General features: G+C 44.9%; 7 protein-coding genes across 23 annotated transcripts; 3 read left to right on the top strand and 4 right to left on the bottom strand.

The window, feature by feature from the left end:
* Positions 1 to 6: 6 nt before the first annotated feature.
* LOC6552459 (E3 ubiquitin-protein ligase Kcmf1) lies at positions 7 to 4,833 on the top strand. 12 transcript variants are annotated; one of them, XM_001980841.3, is made up of 7 exons: positions 7 to 72; positions 1,464 to 1,647; positions 1,704 to 2,128; positions 2,675 to 2,935; positions 3,032 to 3,304; positions 3,374 to 3,615; positions 3,714 to 4,833. In XM_001980841.3, exons 2-7 carry the CDS (start codon positions 1,632 to 1,634, stop codon positions 4,312 to 4,314), a joined length of 1,818 nt encoding a protein of 605 aa, XP_001980877.2. In that variant the 5' UTR covers positions 7 to 72; positions 1,464 to 1,631; the 3' UTR covers positions 4,315 to 4,833. The 12 variants fall into 12 exon arrangements, with proteins under 12 accessions (XP_001980877.2, XP_015010023.1, XP_026831893.1 ...); XM_015154537.2 differs by having other exon boundaries at positions 25 to 187; XM_026976092.1 differs by lacking the exon at positions 7 to 72 and adding an exon at positions 187 to 251.
* On the bottom strand, positions 4,706 to 6,613 carry LOC6552460. The gene is made up of 3 exons (XM_001980842.3): positions 6,339 to 6,613; positions 6,061 to 6,252; positions 4,706 to 5,995 (listed from the first exon to the last, which is right to left on the bottom strand). The coding sequence occupies exons 1-3, from the start codon at positions 6,387 to 6,389 to the stop codon at positions 4,967 to 4,969; spliced, it is 1,272 nt and encodes a 423-aa protein (XP_001980878.1). The 5' UTR covers positions 6,390 to 6,613; the 3' UTR covers positions 4,706 to 4,966.
* Positions 6,614 to 7,080: 467 nt separating this feature from the next.
* LOC6552461 (E3 ubiquitin-protein ligase RNF126-B) lies at positions 7,081 to 8,676 on the bottom strand. Of its 2 annotated transcripts, none has more exons than XM_026975697.1 (2): positions 8,579 to 8,676; positions 7,081 to 8,490 (listed from the first exon to the last, which is right to left on the bottom strand). In XM_026975697.1, exon 2 carries the CDS (start codon positions 8,357 to 8,359, stop codon positions 7,214 to 7,216), a length of 1,146 nt encoding a protein of 381 aa, XP_026831498.1. In that variant the 5' UTR covers positions 8,360 to 8,490; positions 8,579 to 8,676; the 3' UTR covers positions 7,081 to 7,213. The 2 variants fall into 2 exon arrangements, with proteins under 2 accessions (XP_026831498.1, XP_026831497.1); XM_026975696.1 differs by having other exon boundaries at positions 7,081 to 8,526; positions 8,579 to 8,675.
* A 183-nt stretch (positions 8,677 to 8,859) lies between these two features.
* Positions 8,860 to 9,738, top strand: LOC6552462 (proteasome subunit beta type-3). Its single transcript, XM_001980844.3, has one exon. It carries the CDS (start codon positions 9,010 to 9,012, stop codon positions 9,625 to 9,627), a length of 618 nt encoding a protein of 205 aa, XP_001980880.1. The 5' UTR covers positions 8,860 to 9,009; the 3' UTR covers positions 9,628 to 9,738.
* On the bottom strand, positions 9,694 to 11,077 carry LOC6552463 (UPF0160 protein C27H6.8). The gene is made up of 3 exons (XM_001980845.3): positions 10,988 to 11,077; positions 10,612 to 10,921; positions 9,694 to 10,554 (listed from the first exon to the last, which is right to left on the bottom strand). The coding sequence occupies exons 1-3, from the start codon at positions 11,010 to 11,012 to the stop codon at positions 9,813 to 9,815; spliced, it is 1,077 nt and encodes a 358-aa protein (XP_001980881.1). The 5' UTR covers positions 11,013 to 11,077; the 3' UTR covers positions 9,694 to 9,812.
* A 2,081-nt stretch (positions 11,078 to 13,158) lies between these two features.
* LOC6552464 (facilitated trehalose transporter Tret1) lies at positions 13,159 to 19,817 on the top strand. 5 transcript variants are annotated; one of them, XM_026983745.1, is made up of 7 exons: positions 13,159 to 13,314; positions 14,407 to 14,661; positions 14,767 to 14,903; positions 15,333 to 15,535; positions 15,872 to 15,988; positions 17,985 to 19,358; positions 19,446 to 19,817. In XM_026983745.1, the coding sequence occupies exons 2-7, from the start codon at positions 14,612 to 14,614 to the stop codon at positions 19,713 to 19,715; spliced, it is 2,151 nt and encodes a 716-aa protein (XP_026839546.1). In that variant the 5' UTR covers positions 13,159 to 13,314; positions 14,407 to 14,611; the 3' UTR covers positions 19,716 to 19,817. The 5 variants fall into 5 exon arrangements, with proteins under 5 accessions (XP_026839546.1, XP_026839542.1, XP_001980882.1 ...); XM_026983741.1 differs by having other exon boundaries at positions 13,159 to 13,361; XM_001980846.3 differs by having other exon boundaries at positions 13,159 to 13,844.
* LOC6552465 (venom allergen 3) lies at positions 16,238 to 17,302 on the bottom strand. The gene is made up of 3 exons (XM_001980847.3): positions 17,182 to 17,302; positions 17,056 to 17,124; positions 16,238 to 16,974 (listed from the first exon to the last, which is right to left on the bottom strand). The coding sequence occupies exons 1-3, from the start codon at positions 17,299 to 17,301 to the stop codon at positions 16,327 to 16,329; spliced, it is 837 nt and encodes a 278-aa protein (XP_001980883.2). The 5' UTR covers position 17,302; the 3' UTR covers positions 16,238 to 16,326.
* Positions 19,818 to 19,964: the final 147 nt, after the last annotated feature.

Genomic DNA, 19,964 nt, shown 5'->3' with positions numbered 1-19,964 from the left:
AGATAAATATAAACCGTGGTAGTTATCGACATTCGGTATTTTGCGTTCAAGCAGCAAGCGGTCACACTGCAGGTCAGGAAAAGCTTTTCACTCGATATAATATAACTTATTTTCGTTTCAATTGTTCATTTTCGAGGGCTAGTGTCATAGAGTTACCATAAAATAGCCAATGCCGCACCAAAGTGAAGTACGTTGTCGTGTTATCCCCAAATAAAACAAATCAATAACCCACCAAATCCACAACGAAATCGGTGTGTAACAAAACGGTAAACCTGCAACACAGCAGCACCCACAACAACAATAACACGTCGTGAACGGAGCATCTTATGCGAAAAATCGCGGCGAACAAAAGAGATCAGATCCCAGGCGCAATTTGCAATTGCGTAGAACAGAATACACATATTGGTGTCTGCACATAGACACATAGCACACCAGCGCAAAGTGCTTGTGTATATGTCAAGATGAGTGCATGAAAATTGCGCGCCGATGAATAATGTGCCGAAAAACAAAAGCAAGATAGAGACGACGCATTAGCATATAAATAGTGACAAACTAAAACAGACCTACTGTTATTTCCCAGCTGCCCAAATCAGCCTGTCTGCCCAAAGTTCTTTCAAAAGCTCTTCTTACCAAAAAGAGGACTGTGTCTATCTGCACGGCCTTCACTGTCCCATGGCTGGCGGCGTTGCCAGATGTGTGTGAGAAAAAGCGTAATTCACCAATGAGTGCTCATGGCATGATTAACACGAAAAGTCTGCATATTTCCCCGTGTGTGTGTAGTAGCTGCAAATGTTTATAAACAATCGCTTTAATAATAATAAGTAATAATTATCGGCATTCGCTAACGGGAGCCCCCCAGTAAATACGGCAACACCCGCGCATATCTGCGCTTTGCTTTTCGGGAGCAGGGCCAGGAGAAGAGGGTTTCGGTGAGGGGACAGAGGCGGGTGCACAAAAAGCCCACGACATCGTCGAGTTGAAAATTTTCGCGAAACCGAAAAAGTTAAAAATAAATGTTTACTGTGCAGCGGTATCGCGACTGCGGGGAAAATCGCAATTAACCCCTCGACGCCGCGCGGACGTCCCAGTGTTAAGTGTAATTTTTCGATGGCTCGCGTTCGATTGTATTGAATAATTCGTTGCCTCATTGAGGGGGTTGCGGCGGGGGGCGAGTGCAGGGAGGCCCCTCTCTTTTTGTGTGCCTCTCCCCACCGCCTTTCGCAAGGCAAACGGAATGTCGAAAAGAAAGAACCGTAATCGTGGGCAATACAAAAGAAGAGAACTAAGAAAGCGCAGGGAAAACAAAAGAAGGAAATGCCATGTCCTTTCTCCTGCAATGCTTACACTGGAATTTCAGTTACCTTTAATCCCAATACAGGAATCCCATCATGCTTTACCTTACTACCTTTCTAATGTGAGGGTAGAACTACTGATGAATTATTTCAGCTACTGTTTTCTTTTAGATCCTCTTAATCTAAATTCAATACCTGGAATCCTCCGAATCCGAAGCCCGCAAGGAACCCACATAAAACCAGAACATAGCTCGAAGTTAAAAGCAATTCAATCTTAAGCGGGAGACGCTCTCCTGATCGCTTGGAAGTTGAAGCCAAGCCTACTGCCGCTGCCGAATAATGAGTCGACATGAAGGTGAGTCCTTGGAGCATCCGGAAACCCTGATAGTAACCACTCAATCCACAATACAGGTGTCAGCTGCGATTCATGTCTCAAGAGCAACTTCAACGGACGGCGCTACAAGTGCTTGGTCTGCTATGACTACGACCTGTGTGCCGATTGCTACGAGGATAGCGTCACCTCCACGCGCCATTTGGTCGAGCATCCCATGCAGTGCATCCTCACCCGCTCCGATATTGAGCTGTACTTCGGCGGCGAGATACTAACCTCGGACCAGCCGCAGAGCTTCACCTGTCCCTACTGCAATAAGATGGGCTTCAGCGACGCCACCCTGCTGGAGCACGTCTCCGCCGAGCACACGGAGACCAGTCTGGAGGTGGTCTGCCCGGTCTGTGCCGGTCTGCCGGGCGGCGAGCCGAATCTAGTCACAGATGACTTTGCCGGTCACCTCACCGTGGAGCATCGCCAGGGCCCGCGCGAGCTGATTTCCTTTCTGATATCCTTTTTCAAACAGACGCATCAAACACTGCAACACTACAATGCCCAACTGCATCCATACCAAAGGCTTGTTCTTAGTATTTATTATTCAAAAATAGCGAATTTTAAATCCCAAGACTACGTTGAAATTTCATTTTAAACAGTTTTTCTAAAAAGCTAACGTCCGTCCGAGAATCAAAATGTAACACCATGAAAATCTTGAGCACTCGCAACGCATTATTAGTCATATTATTAGATCATTTTCGCAAGTGTAGTTTATTTGGTCTGATGTTTCGTATGACAGGCAGTTGAATTCGGTTCTGGAAATGATATGCCGTTTATTTATGTAGACTCATTTTATTGTCGTAATAAACAGTCTACAATTTTATTGACTACCCTGTAACGAGCCATTTACGTGTTGGTAATGCACTTGCCGCTAGCTAGCCAGAAAAGCCTTTAAAAATTTGCGATGCAGCCGAAGGCATTTTTGTACTAACATTTCAGCTAGTTATAAGATTAAATTTATAAATCCAATCAATTGGTTGCCTTAACCTGTAGACAATACGACGAGCCCTCGGCCATCCGTCATGGCGGTGGAGTGCGTCGCATCCCAGGACGCACCCTCGGTGGACCACGGACACGTCGGTCCAACATGCACTTCAGTTCGTCTAGCGGTCTGTCAGCCTTGTCGCCTTCGGGACGGGAATCGGTGGATCCCATCGCGGAACTGTTGTCGCAGCTTTCCGGCGTGCGGAGGGGCGGACCGCCCACATCTCAGCTGCAGCAGCTACAGATGCAGATGCAGTTGGATCGCCAGCAGGTGACGGTAAGGGAGAGTCCTCTCACCCCATATCTATTATATTTGTGTGTATAAGGAAACTGCGACTTTCGTTGTCTTGGTTTTGCGCTTGCATTATTTTAGGCATCGCGCCAAATCGATCGGCTGCCAAGGCGTGCGCATCCCATAGTCTCAACATCGAACTCGAATGCCGCCATGGCCGAGGTGATCAACGGTGGAACGGGCGGTAGTGGAGGCAGTGGCGCAGTTGGAAGCGGCAGTGGCGGCGGCAGCGGGGCCACTGCTCCGCCCAACCTGCGCACCGAGTGGCCGGTGACAGCAAGCTTCTCGACATCGGCCAGCAATCATTCGCAGACTCAGTCGAGTCTGGCCGCCAACAGCCTCAATGCCAGAGAAGTAGTTCATCCCGTTGGCCAGCATATCTTGAGTCAAATGTCCACTAATCCCCCATGTCTTGTTCTGCAGGCGATCGGAACGAGCAGCAGTGCAGCCAGCAATGTCCTGGGCATCAGCGTGGGCGTCGGCGGAACGGCCAACGGCAACGGTGGAGCTGGTTCATCCGGTGTGGGAACTGGAGCCGGTGGAGCTGGACAGACCGGAGGTCAGGGTGGTGCGGCAGCTGGCGAGTCACTCTTGCTGGCCCAATTCATGCAGCCCACCTTCACAGAGGCCGAATGGGCGATCGTGGAGAGTATGCGAGCAGATCGGTGAGTGTTTCCACATGGCTAAAAAGCAACGTATCTATTTAGAAATTTGTTATTTTCCTGGAACCATTGATCATTAACTCTAATACATTTACTTGTAGCTCAATGTTTGTGCAGTCGCTGATGCTATCGATGCTCTGCACTGAGGCACTGGATTTAAATGCCTCCGACGAGAGCCTGGCCAAGAGTGATAATGTAAATAAGGGGCAACAGCAGCAGCAAGAGGATGCCGAGGCCGAGGCGCAAGCGGAAACGCTGTTGAACAACAATGCCGATGTGGAGCAGCAGCAGCAACAGCCACAGCAGGCGATGGTGCGACAGGTGAATCAAATGCAACAAACCTCGCCAGAGGACTTTGTTTGCGACGAGTATCGCTATAAAAACAAAAAGGCCAACACAACACAAACGAGCGGTACAGGAGGCGGAGGAATCGGTGGAGTGGGCGGAGGATTGGGGGGAGCAGGAGCAACTGCAGCCCCAGGTGGGGGTGCTAGTGGAGCTGGCACTAAGCCAACAGCTGATAGAGGCATCGAGAGGCGCAGCGGACGTCCGCCGCCAGGAGAGATGGCCACGGGCTCGCAGCAGCCACAGCAGCAGCAGCAGCAATCCACGGGAAATCCGGCAGCGTCTCAGCAAAAATACAAACAGAATGCTAATGCAGCGACGGCGGCAAACACAAATCAAATTCCCGACACTAGGTAGTGCCTCTGATGATGATCACCACAAATTGCATCAACAACAAAAGTAACAGCAACCACACCCAATGTAGCTGCAGCAGCCACAACAAATCTGTCACCACCACGAAACACCGCAACAGCAAAGGAAGCAGAAAGCGAAACAACAACAGATGGAACTCGAACCAACACAGCCGTTAAAGTAACAACCGGAGTGGGGGATAGCTGCTGCTCTGTAGGAATCCGAATCGTCTTAAGCAGTTGCTGACGCAACCGCCGCAGCAATTTCGTCAAAAGGAAAACTATATTATGTATCGTTTATTAAATATATTAAAATTTATATAATTATAAAGAGATGAGATGTGCAGCAAGGAAAATTATTGTAATCATTGAATTAATTATAATTTAAACAAACCACATAACGTAGACTGTGCTTTGGCTTTATTCGACCCACAATTTTTATCGGTTGGATGTGGCTTTCATTTATAAAACATACTTTTTTACAGAGTTTTATATTTGAGTATTAAACTAAAGTTGATAAATTCGATGTAAGTTCAATTGAAAATACCTTTCTTATTGCTTATAATCATTCGTAAACACTATTATTCTCCTGAGGGTCATAGTTTTTTGCATCTACATATCTGTATGAGGCTTTTAAAATGAAAATCCATACGTTGTTCTTAAATTTCAAATTTTGGGACATCCAATGGTGGAAGATGATCCAGATCATACGCGCTTTGAACTCCTCTAGGTCTAAGGCAGAACAAGTGCTCCACAGCCTGCTTGATCTCCTGCTCCGTGCAATATGGATTGACCATGACAATGGAGTGCGCTAGCATCTTGGCTAGCTTCTTGAAAATAAATCGATTCGCGATAAGGCCCTCTGCGAGAGGAGACATCAAATGTCGTACAATCCATGGGCGTATACGAAGCACGCAGCTGGCCAGCAGAATTTCGTCCACTAGATCAATTGACGGGCTGGATAACTGGTTGACGAACTCATCATCGCTGTCTTCGCCAAAAAACAGCTGAAACTTATATCTCAAGCGATCCTCGCACCGCCAATCCGCTTCCAGTAAGCGCACCAAACAGGCATTGAGCCGTCTCCTCTGGGCGTAGAGTTCGCAAGGCCAGCGACTCTGGCGAAGATCCACCTCACTGTAATGCCCAGTTGGAGGTGTGGCGGTTGGAGATGTGGGAGGGTCTTCAATTTTTGCAGGCAGTTCCGCGTTCGCTATTTCCTTCAGTATGGCCGAGATCTGCGGATCGTCAGTAACAGCTGTTGGTTCGATGCCGAATATATGATTAAGATCAGTGGGCTCGTCGCCAAACAACATAGCCAGCTCCTGGGCCACAGCGTCTTCGGTTTCGGAATAGGGTGATCCATGATTGGCAAGTGGCTTGTGCTCTGGACTTTTGATCTCACTACGACAACGTGGACAGGACGTTTCTTTCTGAACTTCCGACCGTTCGAGGCTAGCCTGAAACATATCGATTTTTCTACGCAGCTCATAGCTACCACCGTCATGCTCCTCCGTAGGAGAGACGTGACCATTCTGAGCTTCTATATCAGTTGTTTGTGTGGCCTTATCCACCAGGAGGCGGTCAGTTCCCATGGTCACAACATCCTCTCCAGCTTCAAGCTGCATTTGTTCAAAAAGAATGTTGGCCAAACGGCACTCCTGGGTGTTCCTCCGTACCGCAGCTATCTGAGGGTATACAACGTAGGGTATAAACATTGCTCTATATACATATGTATCGCAGATACTTGTACCGTTTTGACCATGGCTCTTTGGTAGATCTGTGCAGCCATGCACGCCTTCTTCGCCTTGTCATCCAGTTGCTCCAAGCTCGCGGGAATGCAGGACCAGGCAGTGGGCTTGTGGCGATTACGGGATTGGTTGGCCCAGGCACAGACATTCTCCTGCAGCTGGCGCTCCAAATAGAGCACATATTGCTTATGCACCTAAGCAGTTTCGTAAATAAACAAAAGTTAGGAACTGCCAAAAGCTTCCACAGCAGAAATTAGTCAGGTTATATATTTGGATATACCACGTCTGTGAGGACCACAAAATCGTTATTTCCTTCGTGTGTCGCATTCATTCTTTGGTCACGGGTTTGTATTCTTCACTTCAATTGACTTGGCGCATTTTGGCGCAGTTGTTAAACGGTTAAGTTGGGATTTAAGTCAAATAGGAATTTAAACAATTTGACGGAGATGCCACCTTGTAGGGAACATATGCTGCCCGGAATAGTATGACCAGACCGCATAAACCAATAGGATTTCTTTAAAACTTGTCCAGGTTCTCAACCAGGATCAGACAAGAAAAGGAGACAAAAATATTAAAACAAATGCTTCAAACATATTGCTGATTAAGTGCATTAAAAAAATAAAAAAGTGTTTCTTGTTGACTAATAAAGTTTTAAAATAGTAATAAGTTTTGTATCTATATTACAATCAAAACTTTTTATGTAAAGTATTTCACAGACAACAGAATTACTTTTGTTTTACGTTTACTTTTTATGCACGCTTTTAAATATTCGTGCAGCAGTTAATTGAAATAATGCAACAAAAGGAATTTCTTGAGGCAAGCACAGAGTCAGCGCCTATTTACTATTATTATTATACTATTATTATGTATAAGTGACAAGCATAATACAATACGAGTTCCATTACTTAAAAAAATAAGCAAATACGATAAACAGTAGTTGATTTTTGCAGAGCCAACGGAATCGTATGTCCCGTTTTGTTTATTACAAATCGTTATTTTGAACAACAACAAAATTAAGCGTGAGGAGAAACTATTATAAATATATATGTTTAATTATGTTTTAGGGCTATACTTCTAAAGCCGCGGCCAATATTTGGCTTAATTTTGAATATCAATCGAACATCGCTCCACTTCGATTTAGCATCGCTCTACCAGCTAGTCCAAAAACATGTTGTCGTCGTCAAAGGTAAAGATGTTGTTCCGTGCTTCCTGGGCGGGATTAGCATCCGGACGTGCTCGGACACCTTCCGCCGTGGCCTGGCTGGTGTTTTGGGCCGGCGAGGGATTGTCCGTTCCTGTGACGGTGCTGGCCGAGCTCCTGGCGGAGCTCCATCGGCCATCGGCCGCCATCTCTGGGGCAAAGCCATCGAGCATGACAAATTCGTCGTCCGCATCGCTCCCATCGTCTGCCAGTGACTTGCGGCAGATGGGACAGGTGCTGTGCAGGTTTAGCCATGGCACGATGCAGTTCTCGTGGTACAGATGCGAGCAGGGCAGCTTGCGTACCGTCTCGTCAATCTTGAAGTCGTCCCAGCATATGGAGCACTGGATCTTGCGGTTCACATCCTCGGCACTGATCTGCACATTGGGTATCTCGTTTATGCGCTGCGCCGATAATGGCGGCGGTCCTGAAGTCTCCATTTGGTTAAGCATTTGGGTGACAATGGTGTCTAGTCCCTCGCGGCCCCACGCATAATCTCCTGGGTTGCCCATGAAAAACATGTGCGAATTGCCGCCGCCGCCGACTCCTCCTCCACCGGGTCCAGTTACTATTTCGGCTGTGGCGCCGGCCAGAGGCAGGCTCTGCAGAAAATCAAAGAGCACATTGTCCAGTCGGTCCAGATTGGCCGGACGCACTCGTCCGCCGGCGGTTAGGCCGCGAGCAGAGTCACTACCCGAGGGATTGGCAAATCCACCTAGGTGCAGCACATTGCTGTGCCGTCTGTTTGGCTCGATGGTAATCTCCAGATTGGGTACATTCCGCATGTTCAGCAGTGACACAATATCGTTACGCAGCGACTCCACATTCACCTGAGATCCGCTCGAGGAGCTGGCCCTGCTCAGGGTGTCGTGTGAGCCAGAAGAACCACTACCGCTGCTTCCGGATCTGGCACTGCCGGATGCTCCAGCTGCCGACGAACCCATCTCCGGCGCATTTGCCGGCAGCTCCTCCACAAAACCATTGGCGCAAAGCGGGCAGGTGAAGTCCGAGTTGGGAATGTTGATCTCCACGTTGCACATGTGGCAGAAGAATCGCTTGGTTTCCGCGGGGCGGTCCTCCACCACCATAGCTTCTGCCATCCTGCGGGAGGTCCTTTATTTTCTTGGCAACGGCTCTGATGACGATTGTGCAAGATTGTCGTCTCCTGATGATGTTGGCTGCTCACGACTGTAGACGTTGCATTGACAAGAGGAGGACAAGGTAAACGCACCTAGCTCCACCAGATCATTGGGTTCAGTCGGAACAACTGGAAGTTTAAGGAATAGAGTTTAATTTTTCTATAAATAAGGGGCCCTTACAAAGTGGCCTTTGCCGCAGAAGAAAATAAATCCAGCTGGTTAGCGCGGTTTGGTCACACTGAAAGCCAAATAGCTAGTATTCATAGGAAAAATAGTGACATTTAGTTGTATTATTACTTAAAAATAATTAAATGATAAATTATATACGTTTTAACACTCTCTGGTTTATTTTGACCTGGCCAATTTAATTTTGACCATTATTTTACTCCTACTAACCAATTAAAAATACTAGCTATAAAATATTTTAAATCCCTTTAGCAGGCGTTGCCACCTTAGTCGTATGCAGCCAGTCAATATTAGCCCATTTCACACTCATTGTCTGGCAACGCAGAGCAGAAACAAAAAGTCATCTTCCCAGGCGGCGTTTAGCATTTTGCAAAATTTCCATTTTCCTGCTGATTAAATTGAGCTGAGCGAGCAGCACCGCCACCATGTCGATTTTAGCCTACAACGGAGGATGTGTAGTGGCCATGCGCGGTAAGGACTGCGTGGCCATTGCCACGGATCACCGATTTGGCATTCAGGCTCAGACGATCTCTACGGACTTCAAGAAGGTGTTTCACATCGGCCCACGGATGTTCCTTGGTCTCACCGGCTTGCAGACGGACATCCTGACTGTTCGCGATCGCCTGATGTTCCGCAAGAATCTGTACGAGACACGCGAGAATCGCGAAATGTGCCCCAAGCCCTTCTCGGCCATGATGTCCAGCTTCCTGTACGAACATCGCTTTGGCCCATACTTCATTGAGCCGGTCGTTGCCGGCCTGGATCCCAAGACCATGGAGCCTTTTATCTGCAACATGGACCTGATCGGCTGCCCCAACGCCCCCGACGACTTCGTAGTGGCCGGCACCTGCGCGGAGCAACTGTATGGCATGTGTGAAACCCTATGGAAACCCGATCTGGAGCCGGACCAGCTGTTCGAGGTCATCGCCCAGTCCATTGTGAACGCCTTCGATCGCGACGCCATGAGCGGTTGGGGTGCCACCGTCTACATTATCGAGAAGGACAAGATTACGGAGCGCACACTGAAGACCCGCATGGACTAGATGATGTTAGGAGTTTCCTTGGTGATTTTGTATACAACATTAACCGAAATACACATACAAATAAAATTTGTTTAGGTACAATATATGCGGATTTCTCTTCTATAAAACGTACATATATAACATTAGTCCTACATATTTGCGTTCTGTTATTTTACAATTGATATTTTGCTTTAAGTTGTATTATATTATTGCTCTTCTGTCCACTCAATGGACTTCTTGGCCAACAACATGGCAGCCGCCTTGGTCTTTGCCCCGCCAATAAATCCGGTGTGATGGATAAATATTAGATCGTTGATGCCGGCTTTATGGCTTAGTTCATCATCCCTTAGTCCCCACCAGGGCATAGGTAGGAATTTGCGACACTTGAAGCTGCTAGGCGCCACTGGAACTGCGGCCACTCGCCAACTGCTGCCGTCGTTGAAGACCACCAGCTTGGGCACACCCTCCACTTTGTACTCTTTTTCAAGATCAGCCAGATGAGACTTCCAGGGACAAAAATTCTTCAGCTCTAGAATCTCACCGGTTGGATAGACGCTTTTGGCGTTGTTCAGAGCCTCTCGTACGTGATCCCGGGCTGCCATCCAGGAACAGCACACCTCCAAAACGTTGTCCACAAACTCACGACCGGCAGTATCCATCGCCAGTCTGAATCGGTCTTCAATGTCCACGCCAGTTTCCTGCCAGGAGGGATTCAGCTTACCAATGCGGGAGGATAGATGACTGGAAATCTTGTATATAGGCTCTGCGCCCTCGAACATGGATACTCCATTATCAATTGCGTCCAGTTCGCAGATAAAATTCCTATAGATCTGAAGGAAGGCCAGTTGCAGGTTCTCCGGTGAGAGTTTTATTCCCTTTTCGCGCTGCAGGATGCTCTGTATGACACGCTCCCCATAGTGACTGTAAACCAGTCCAGCACTGCTTAGCCTGAAGGAGATTACATTGGATTATATGGTTTCCTTTGGACTAACACCACAAATTCACCTGATAACGTTGAAATCCTCGCTTACTTCTGGGCGAATGGAACTAAAAGTTTCCTTGAAGGTTTGTTGGTGGTGATCGTACAATTTCTTGGCATGATCATAAACGCCGCCCACGTCAACTATTATGTCGCACTTCTCCTGCAAAGCTTTGTTGTCCCGACTGCGGAAAATCTCTGCGCTTTTATACTCATCCAATTGCTTAAGCATAAAACATGCGACCACCTCATCGCAGTGAAAAGTCCCGCTGTGGGTGCCTATCCAAAGGGGAGATCGTTTTGGTGGGGTTCCTCCAGACATTATACACAGTTTTCCTGTTTCAAAAAGTTTAGCTTAGTTCAGATATTTCACTTAATTACGGATTCTTCCTAGAAACTTACGAAAACGCGGTAACAATCGGAACATTAGCTTTTTTTCAGCTGACAATCGATAGCATACGTTTTCATCAGTTGATCTGGCAACGCATTCGGCTAAAATATAAAAAAAAAGCATGGCAGCACTGGTAACGGTTTTTTTTTGCCGTAAGCAATTAACAAAATTGTAATTAAATACGTTTTATAGACAAATTTGATTTAAATTTTATATGTAAAATATATGAAAATTCAGTGAAATCTGTACCAAGCACTGCCAGCTTAACAGAAAACTTCGCCTCTCACCACTCGAATGCATGGGCGTTTGTGCTGATCCAATAAATTAGCATACGTTTGCTAATTTGTAAAACAACAATTCTTTGGCTGTTTAGTACAAAATTATGGGCTGAAAATTTCAGTAAGCCTTTGGAACTCAAGACCCACGCATGGATATATTGGATACAATTGACTAAATACAAGGATTTTCCAAAATGGCAGAAGCCCGTTTGCGCCGAAATATAAGTCGGCAAGTACCCGCAATGTAAGAGTGATTAGTTACCAAGATCATAAGAAAACGCACGGGAATGGGAGAGTTTAAAAATACATTAGTGACCCACTGCGCGGTATTGCTTATATAATCGGCTGATGCTTTAAGTTATTTAAATTTCACATTTCCGTTAATTGTGAGTTGAAAATGACGAACAATAATTAAAACCAAAATAGTAGACAAACTGTCTGTGTGTGCGTCAAAAACATAAATCACTGCTGAAAACAATGATCACGTGTATAAGCGCACACAAAACGTAAAGTTCAAATTGTTGCACAGGCATTTCTCCCGTATTCAGCATCCCACGACCTTCAAAAAGATGTTAAGCTCGGAAATTGAGTGGAAAAGGAAGTACCTGGCTAAACAAAACTCGTTTGAATCAACACTTTTACCTATTGTAATACGAAATTCAGCTCGAATAGAAGTGCAATATTGTACCCTCGTCAACGTCACTCGGCCATATCAAAAATTTCACAGGGTTTATTGTGGTACTAATCGATACAGACACGCTTATCAAAATCTGGACTCGTTTCGACCTTAGCTTCTTGCAATTAAGCTTATCATTCAGATTGCGTTAGAAGTTCATTGCCACTGTGCGAAAGATGCGCTTGTTTTCACAATTATCCAAGTAATTATATTTTCACGCCCATGAACAAATAAGCAAATTCCACAGGCAAACACCAAACTGAAACTCAAAGGTACAGTGCAATGCAGTGTTTCAGGTGTAATAACACATATTATATGTATATTATATATATTATCAGTTCCAGAATATGAATAGGTGAATATGTTTGCAAATACATAAATTATTTTTGGCTAAAAGAACTTACAGGCTAACATTTGGTCGGTGAATTTACAATCTCGTTACGTATACGCCCATTTGACTTATATTAGCGCCGTCTTTTGAAATAAATGGCTTAATACAACAAATATGCGAGTACGTGTCAAAAAAACTCTGAAAGCAATTAACTGGAGCACTTAAAAATGAGATTACTAAATAGGGAGGTGATTATTTTTTATCTAATTTGCCACTATTAATAAAAATTACATTACACTCGTTGTAGAGTTTTCTGATGTGCACAATTGTAAACGCTGTAGTGATTTATTTATTTGAGCTCAAGTGAACTTAAGTAGCTTTACTGTATTTACAGAGGCGAGATCAAAGCCGCTTGACGTTCTATTCATGAGTGTCGGGTTTATGCAACTGCCATTTAACTATGGCGAGAATTTACCTTTTCCTGCTTTGCATAGTACATTTTATAGAATACGGCTTTGTGGGTATATTCTTGAACTCGAACCGGAATGCTGGAGGTGAACCTACGTTGCTCTGGCGACACAGAATTCATTCGAATTCAGAAGGAAATTAATGCTTTTTTTTATGAATGCCAGATCGATTCGAAGCTGATTTATTGGGAAGATTTAGTACCCGGGCAATGATGAGTTAAATCTAATACAACAAACCGGTTTGTCAGTGGCTCAATTGTTCTCCCGCTCATTGAATAACATTTTGGGGGATTTGTTTTGTTTTCTACCCGCCAAATTGGTTACCGAATTGCTTGCCTACATTCCAAATGGCACAAATGCCAAGCGAGCTTTCGTCGCGTTTACTTGCTGAGCTCCGTTTTGTAAGCTCAGCTTAATGGAAAGCTTTGTTGTAACGGGAAAAAGATTCGCACACGGTTTTCGTTTCGGTTTCAGTTTGTATTGACCGCGCGACGCGTTCTGGTCTTAGCGTTAAGTCCTCCAGTAACTAACTAACTTCGGACTAAAAAAATACAAAAAAGTTAAAGACTTTTACACCTTACTCACGGTATAACTTTTTCACGGCCCTTTTGGGCCGCTGAATAAAACCAGTTGGTAATTCGGACAAAAAAACCAGCATTCGAAAGTTCAACACTCCGATTATAACTTTTGGGATCCCTTGATAAATGGCCCACATGCACATAATATACATATGTGACATCGATTAGGTGCAGTGTTTCAGCTTCGGCAGCGAGTTGTTTCCGTCGCACGCAATCTTAACCAACATTGTTGTTATAACCCTTATTTAGCCAGAAGTTTGCAATTTCGGCTGGCGTATCTTGGCCATTAACCGCTGACACATTGGCATTAATGACACCTGGCCAACCATGTTGTTTGTCTTGGGCTCAAGAAAACAATTGCAAATAAGAGATAGGCTTTGCAAGAACCGCGTTGATTATTTATTCGTAATGCCTTGAACATTAAGCAAACAAATTGCAAAAAATTGTAAATTTAATGGATTTATTTATTGATAAAAAGAAGTGAAGATGCGAGTTATCATTTTCGGCATCAGACAGTTGCGGTGCGCCACATTAAACGGTGGGTCGTCTTGAAAATATAGTTTCAACCGGTTTCGCTGGTTCCCGTGAACAAAATTCGATTTATTAGGAATCCCATAGAAAACCTCGCTCGAATCGTACTCAACCTCATCTGAAACAATATCCATCTCGGATGAGCCGGTTTCCGTGCTCAAGGCTCGGCCCTTCTTTTCGTTTTGGCTGCTTCAAAACTTCGGTTTACTTTGCTCATATGCATAAATTGCATGCAAATGTCCAATAAATCGTTTATATTTGCCTAATATGTGCTAAGAGATTTCTCTTTTGCATATCTCAAGTGGAACTCAAATATTGAGACTATTAAAATAAATTTAAAGTGCGTACATTTATTTAACTTTACGGTTCCACAATGTGAAAATGCTCGGCGCAAGGGCATAAAAAGAAATTATTTTCGAAGCGCGTACATATAAACACGTAACATTCAATTGTGTCAAAAACTTCAGCACTCCCAATCGCATAATAAGTGAACCGAAAGAAAGCGGCCGAAACAAGAAGACCAATAAATGTCCAATTATAAGTTTTTTGTTTGTCTGTGACTTTGAAAGGTTTTGCCACTTAGCGCTCTCCGTCGAAACCATCGATAAATAATGATAAGTGTCAATAACAATGGCCAAATGATTCCCAACTAAGTGAAAAGAGCCACAGTTTGATCGGTATACAAAAACCTTGCGCACAAGGCAAAGACTAGCAGCCACTTGAGCAAACAGAAAGGTGCATTAAGTATACGCAGCGCATCAAGTATACGCAGTGATGTCCAATGGCAAGGCTGCCACAGCTGGCGCAGCAGCTGAGAAAAACGGGTAAAATCGCATAATATGTACTACAGAGTTCCCGCTCAGACAATAAACCGTAGTTAATTGCCTGCTGAAATTAATCGAATGAAAAAACACACTTTTCCATTGCAGCTCGCTGAACGATCGTCCATTGTTTATGCAAAACAGCAACGGCGGTCGTATTGCGACCAGCGATGTGGAAGTCAGCAACTTCCGACGCGCCCTCCCACAGTTTCTAGCTGTTAGTATTAAGAACATATTGCTATTCGGTAAATAACACACATCTTCCAGCTACCCAGATTCCCAGGGGAATGAAATTCAGGAAACCACAGCTGATTGGTTTTATATCCTCGTAAAAACTTGCGTCTTATTCATGCATATTAATCATAATTAAAGTTAGTGATTAAACGAAACTGCAAGTAATTATTCGAACATTAACAGACCCCTTTTGCTAAAAACATTTATCATTTTGCTGTTGAGTTAGTAGCTCAACACCAAATCAAATTAAGCAAAAAAACAATATTAATAAAGTATAGCTAACTCGGTTCTCCAAACAATGCTGCTGTATTATTAACATTTCTTGACTTTTTGCTAAGCTTCTTAACTTCGATTTCACTCCCCTAACATGGAATCAATAGTATAACTTAGTTTATATTGATTGCTATATCGAAACAACAACTGTTCGTGCTTGTTTTAAGGGTATGGCATGACCTTGGGCTTCCCCACAATCGTGATACCCGCCATTCAGGGCGGCGAGGGACGCACCGAGACCAGTGGCGATATAGTCCTAAACAAGGACGAGATCTCCTGGTTCAGCTCCATTAACCTGATATGTGTGCCACTGGGATGCCTCTTTTCTGGACTTCTAACGCAGCCACTGGGCAAACGAAGAGCCATGCAGGTTAGTCAAATAATCTGGTGTTATGCCAATAAAAAATTAAAAGCCAAGCTATTGCTCTGTACTTCTCCCATCGATTGAGCAATTTTAGCCTTAGCTGAGGGTGTAATTTTTTTTGGCACACACCTAAAAAGATACAAATTGCAAGCTTCCCACTTAACCGCAATCATCTGCGGCTCATCAGGTGCTCCTCCGATTACCGATCGCAGCGATCGTATCACTGGCACACTGAACTGGAATCGAGCTGCGTGACATTGTGGTGCTTATGCAATTATGTTCATCCACTGGTGCCGATCCATTCGAACTCACTCACCCACCCACTTCCTTTGGCTTTTGCAGTTTGTCAACCTGCCGATTCTGGCCGCCTGGCTGATGTTTCACTTTGCGACGCGCACGGAGCACCTGTATGCGGCTTTATGCTTGGCTGGTCTCGGTGGCGGATTAATGGAGGCGCCGGTAAGTGAATCCCAACCCCAACCGCACTAATAATAGTATTTGGTTTTTACCTCTCACGTGCGAGCGGAGTGCCCATATCCACTCCCCCCAAAACTCTTTGTTTATCTATTCATTGGCATGTTTCCCATCGTAAGGGGGATCACTTTCGAGCCTCGACACTGCGAATTTTCACGCCAAGCTGTTGTAACCGCTGAATTAGTTGGAATCATAGCTATCCGGTTTTATCGGGTTGCAGGTAAAAAGAATGAATATTTTGTTGAAGACATCAGCTGACTCGGGCTTTTAATGTGCTAGGCATATCAATTGAAAGCACCAGGGTAAACAAAGTTGCCAACAATTCAAATGCTAGCGGTCCTTACAATTGCTTTTGTACTATTATTATTAAATTTTAGCGATCGTTCTTCGTAGGAGTGCAGTTTCGTGGTTATATTCAGACTAGTGCGAAATGCGGCATCCGCTCGAGTCGTGTAGAGCCTATCGTACGGCTTGATTTTCTTATCGAAGAGACAGGTCAAGTACCGCCCTTTCCCGGACTTTAGCATTCCGCAGCCGATCTTCTTGTTCTTCTCGTAGATTAAATTGGCGAAGACGATAAGGTGGTCCTGAGGGGCAACATTGGGAAAGCTCTGCACATATTTGGGCTTCATCATCTTGTGGTAATCGAACCACATATTAAGGAAGCTGATCACGTTGAAGCCCTTGGAAATTTTGTCTACCTTAACGAAGTCTGAGGACTCGCCCACGTCCGTGTAGAGGAACGTATTCACACAGGGTGCGTGGGAGTGCTCGTAGCACTGATTGGAGACCCGCATCGCCATCACGGACAGCTCATCGTCCCATTTGATGTCCTTGAATTTGGCCGCTCTGGGCAGATTCCCCAGGCCCCACTCCAATTTCTTCCGGAAGTTGTTCACATTCCTCACGATATCAGACCGATAATCGCTCATCCTAACGCCCTCGTGGTTTTTACCGCATCTCGGAGACCACTGAAAATGTATGCCATTGTTAACAAGCCATTTTAACTAGCCATTTATTTGATAGCTGCGATTATCAATGCGGGTACTCACAAATTGAATGCCACAGGTGATGTGCTTCTTGTTTGACGGACAAATGCCGGAATTGCAGTAATCGGGTGGCTTTAAATGATGATATTTTTTCTTAGAAAATCCCTTTACATACAGTGAATTTCTTACCTTTACTGGATTGTTATAGTGTTTTTTCTGGACATATGTTGGCCATCGAGTTCGGAATACAGTATTGCAAGTACGACTTTTCAGTTCGGCTACAATCACTAAAAACCACAAAAGTTTCATCTTTCACAGTGTCTAAACTCAAAGTGATGCTATTCACGTTGGAATTCTATTTGCTGCGGATGATTGCAATTTGTATGCTTAAATTACTCTAAGATTACACGGATTGCGTCGATTTTCGTGGGAACTAAAAAATACTCACTAAAGCTGATTTTGATCATTGTTTTGCCAGGGGATATGTGATCCCCAAAACTAAGCAGTTTGCATAGAAGTTCATCACACAAGGCCATTAAGTAGCATCTGCGATTGCAAAGTTCAGTATGTTTATGTCAATTGTCGATTGTCTCCACGACTGCATACACTGACCCACATAGTTCACCTGCCACAATTGTTCACCTTGGCCAAGCTCCTTGAGAACAGTGGTTGTCTTGAAACTTGGCACTTCAGATTGCCACAAGCTGCTGGTACTTAACTATTAACCCCCTGATTCATCATCTTAATAAACTAAGTAAATAATAAGGTAATCGTTAAGAAGAAAGATGTTTCTTTTAACTGATCATTCAATTTTGACATCCAGGTCTTCTTCTTAAAGCTGTCTTTCCGCCGGAAGTTTAGAATTTGTCTGACGATTTAGCGGGTTAACTTGCAAACAAGAAATGTTTGAAGTGAGATAAATCTTTGTAAACCATATTTTAAATAAACGAAAACGAACTCCACTAACAGCTAACCTCGTTGATTTATTGCAGGTGCTCACCTATGTGGCGGAAATTACGGAGCCCAAATACCGTGGCATATTGTCTGCTTTGGGCACTACGTGTGTCATCACCGGCGTTTTCATTCAATTCATCCTGGGATCCCTGATGGACTGGCGAAGTGTGGCGGCGGTGAGCTCGGCCTTTCCGGTGATCACCATAATAATGCTGTGCTTTGTGCCCGAGAGTCCAGTTTGGTTGATCCGGGAACAGCGTTTCCGGGAGGCCGTGAAATCTCTGCAATGGTTACGTGGTTGGGTTCCGGAGCATATGATCGAGGCGGAGTTCAATCAGCTCTATGATGAACTAATCACCCAGAAGGCCATCGAACTGTCGGCGGATGGAATTCCTCCGCCGGGTCAACGACGAACTCTGGGTCAACGGCTGAGGATGTGGCGGAAACGCAGCTTTCTGGTGCCATTCCTTCTGGTTTCGTTTTCCTTTTTCACGGGTCACTTTTCCGGAAAGACCCCACTGCAAACATATGCTGTGCAGATTTTCCACACCCTCAAGGCTCCGATGAACAAGTACCACGCCACTATTCTTCTGGGAGTGGCTGAGATGCTGGCCACCATCCTGGGCGTTGCCCTAATTCATTTCACCGGAAAAAGACCTCTGGTGCTGGTTTCAACGGTGGGCACCGGCCTGTGCTTCTTTGGCACAGCAACCTATGCCCATTTCTTGAGTGAAGTGCCGGGATTCACCGTCAACAACGTGGTGGTTAATGCCTCGTCAATTATGCCCAAAGAGGGGATTCTTTCACAGCAAAATATATCCAGGATCTTCGAGACAGAGCAACAGGCCATCAGGCAGGAAACGGAGCGCTTTACTACTCAACTACCCGACATGGAAACAACTACAATCTTCGATCAGGAAATTTTTAATCGCAGTAAGAGGGAGGTGGATGAAATGACGACCACCGATGTACCAATGGACACCACCATGTGGCCTGAGCCATCGAGCAGTGCGGAACCGATAGCCTCTTCATCGCTGCCACCACCCTCGACTTCGTCAAAACCACCCCTTGTGGAGGAACTTCTGCTGGTGGTGCCGAAACAGGAACACAACTACCTGGTCTGGGTGCCACTCATCCTCCTACTACTCTCCGCCTTCTTCTCTCATCTAGGTATACGAATGATACCGTGGATTCTCATTGGTGAGGTGTTTCCGGCTGAGATTCGTAATTCTGCATCGGGTTTTGCCGGTGGTGTGGGTTATATATTTGGCTTCCTGGCGAACAAACTCTTCCTGGTGATGCTGAGTGCCTTAACTCTGCCCGGAACATTCGCTTTTTATGCCAGTGTGGCCTTCTTTGGAACCATTGTCTTGTACTTTACGCTTCCAGAGACCGAAGGCCGCACACTGGGTGTAAGTATACAATTAATCTTTAGTTACTTATGTGGTTAGAAATTTATGTAAAATATAATCTTTCTTTTGAACAAATTTTTTTTTTAGGAAATTGAAGCTCATTTCTCCAAGAAATCCGATATGAATCTGCTTCGCAAGCAGCCCAGCAACAAGTTACCCATCAAGAATGAAGCAGAGTTCCCCGGGAATACCATTAATATGCAAGGTAACTTCCAAGTGCCCATCACATCGCAGCAGCAGGCAAAGATAATCCATTTGCAACAGAGCGACTTTACGCCGCGTTCCCAAAACGGAAGAACAGCAGGAGTTGGGATGGCCAATCCGGCTTTCGAGGAGAGCAACACCACACATTTGTGAGGAGCTGCTTGTGGACTGTGTCATCACCTAAACATTATTTAAAAGTGCTTAACATTCCAGTGATATTTCTGAGAAATAAACTTAACAATTTAGTTTTATGTATATGACCTGGTTTTTATGTAACATGTTTAATTCCAAATGGATTTAGCCTATTTTATTTTAAGGTTGAAGAAGCGTCTTTGTACTGATTCACTACCAACCTTTATCTAAATTCAATTAAAAGTTCGTGGATAACAAAGATACCATTTC

This window comes from Drosophila erecta, unplaced genomic scaffold (genome assembly GCF_003286155.1).
Source record: "Drosophila erecta strain 14021-0224.00,06,07 unplaced genomic scaffold, DereRS2 tig00000000-arrow-pilon, whole genome shotgun sequence".
Classification (NCBI taxonomy): domain Eukaryota; kingdom Metazoa; phylum Arthropoda; class Insecta; order Diptera; family Drosophilidae; genus Drosophila; species Drosophila erecta.
This window is presented reverse-complemented; position numbering and strand designations above follow the sequence as displayed.

Coding starts and splice junctions, on each gene's coding strand:
- LOC6552465 (XM_001980847.3), bottom strand. CDS start 17,301: ATGAAACTTTTGTGGTTTTTAGTGATTGTAGCCGAACTGAAAAGTCGT. Junction 17,125..17,181: donor ACTATAACAATCCAGTAAAG/GTAAGAAATTCA, acceptor CATCATTTAAAG/CCACCCGATTACTGCAATTC. Junction 16,975..17,055: donor TCACCTGTGGCATTCAATTT/GTGAGTACCCGC, acceptor ATACATTTTCAG/TGGTCTCCGAGATGCGGTAA.
- LOC6552461 (XM_026975697.1), bottom strand. CDS start 8,359: ATGGCAGAAGCTATGGTGGTGGAGGACCGCCCCGCGGAAACCAAGCGA.
- LOC6552459 (XM_001980841.3), top strand. Junction 2,129..2,674: donor GCGAGCTGATTTCCTTTCTG/ATATCCTTTTTC, acceptor TGTAGACAATAC/GACGAGCCCTCGGCCATCCG. Junction 3,616..3,713: donor GAGAGTATGCGAGCAGATCG/GTGAGTGTTTCC, acceptor ATTTACTTGTAG/CTCAATGTTTGTGCAGTCGC.
- LOC6552464 (XM_026983745.1), top strand. CDS start 14,612: ATGTCCAATGGCAAGGCTGCCACAGCTGGCGCAGCAGCTGAGAAAAAC. Junction 14,904..15,332: donor TAAGAACATATTGCTATTCG/GTAAATAACACA, acceptor GCTTGTTTTAAG/GGTATGGCATGACCTTGGGC. Junction 15,536..15,871: donor GCAAACGAAGAGCCATGCAG/GTTAGTCAAATA, acceptor TGGCTTTTGCAG/TTTGTCAACCTGCCGATTCT.
- LOC6552463 (XM_001980845.3), bottom strand. CDS start 11,012: ATGTTCCGATTGTTACCGCGTTTTC. Junction 10,922..10,987: donor CCGATTGTTACCGCGTTTTC/GTAAGTTTCTAG, acceptor TTTTTGAAACAG/GAAAACTGTGTATAATGTCT. Junction 10,555..10,611: donor GAGGATTTCAACGTTATCAG/GTGAATTTGTGG, acceptor AATCTCCTTCAG/GCTAAGCAGTGCTGGACTGG.
- LOC6552460 (XM_001980842.3), bottom strand. CDS start 6,389: ATGAATGCGACACACGAAGGAAATAACGATTTTGTGGTCCTCACAGAC. Junction 6,253..6,338: donor TTGTGGTCCTCACAGACGTG/GTATATCCAAAT, acceptor GAAACTGCTTAG/GTGCATAAGCAATATGTGCT. Junction 5,996..6,060: donor AAAGAGCCATGGTCAAAACG/GTACAAGTATCT, acceptor GTATACCCTCAG/ATAGCTGCGGTACGGAGGAA.
- LOC6552462 (XM_001980844.3), top strand. CDS start 9,010: ATGTCGATTTTAGCCTACAACGGAGGATGTGTAGTGGCCATGCGCGGT.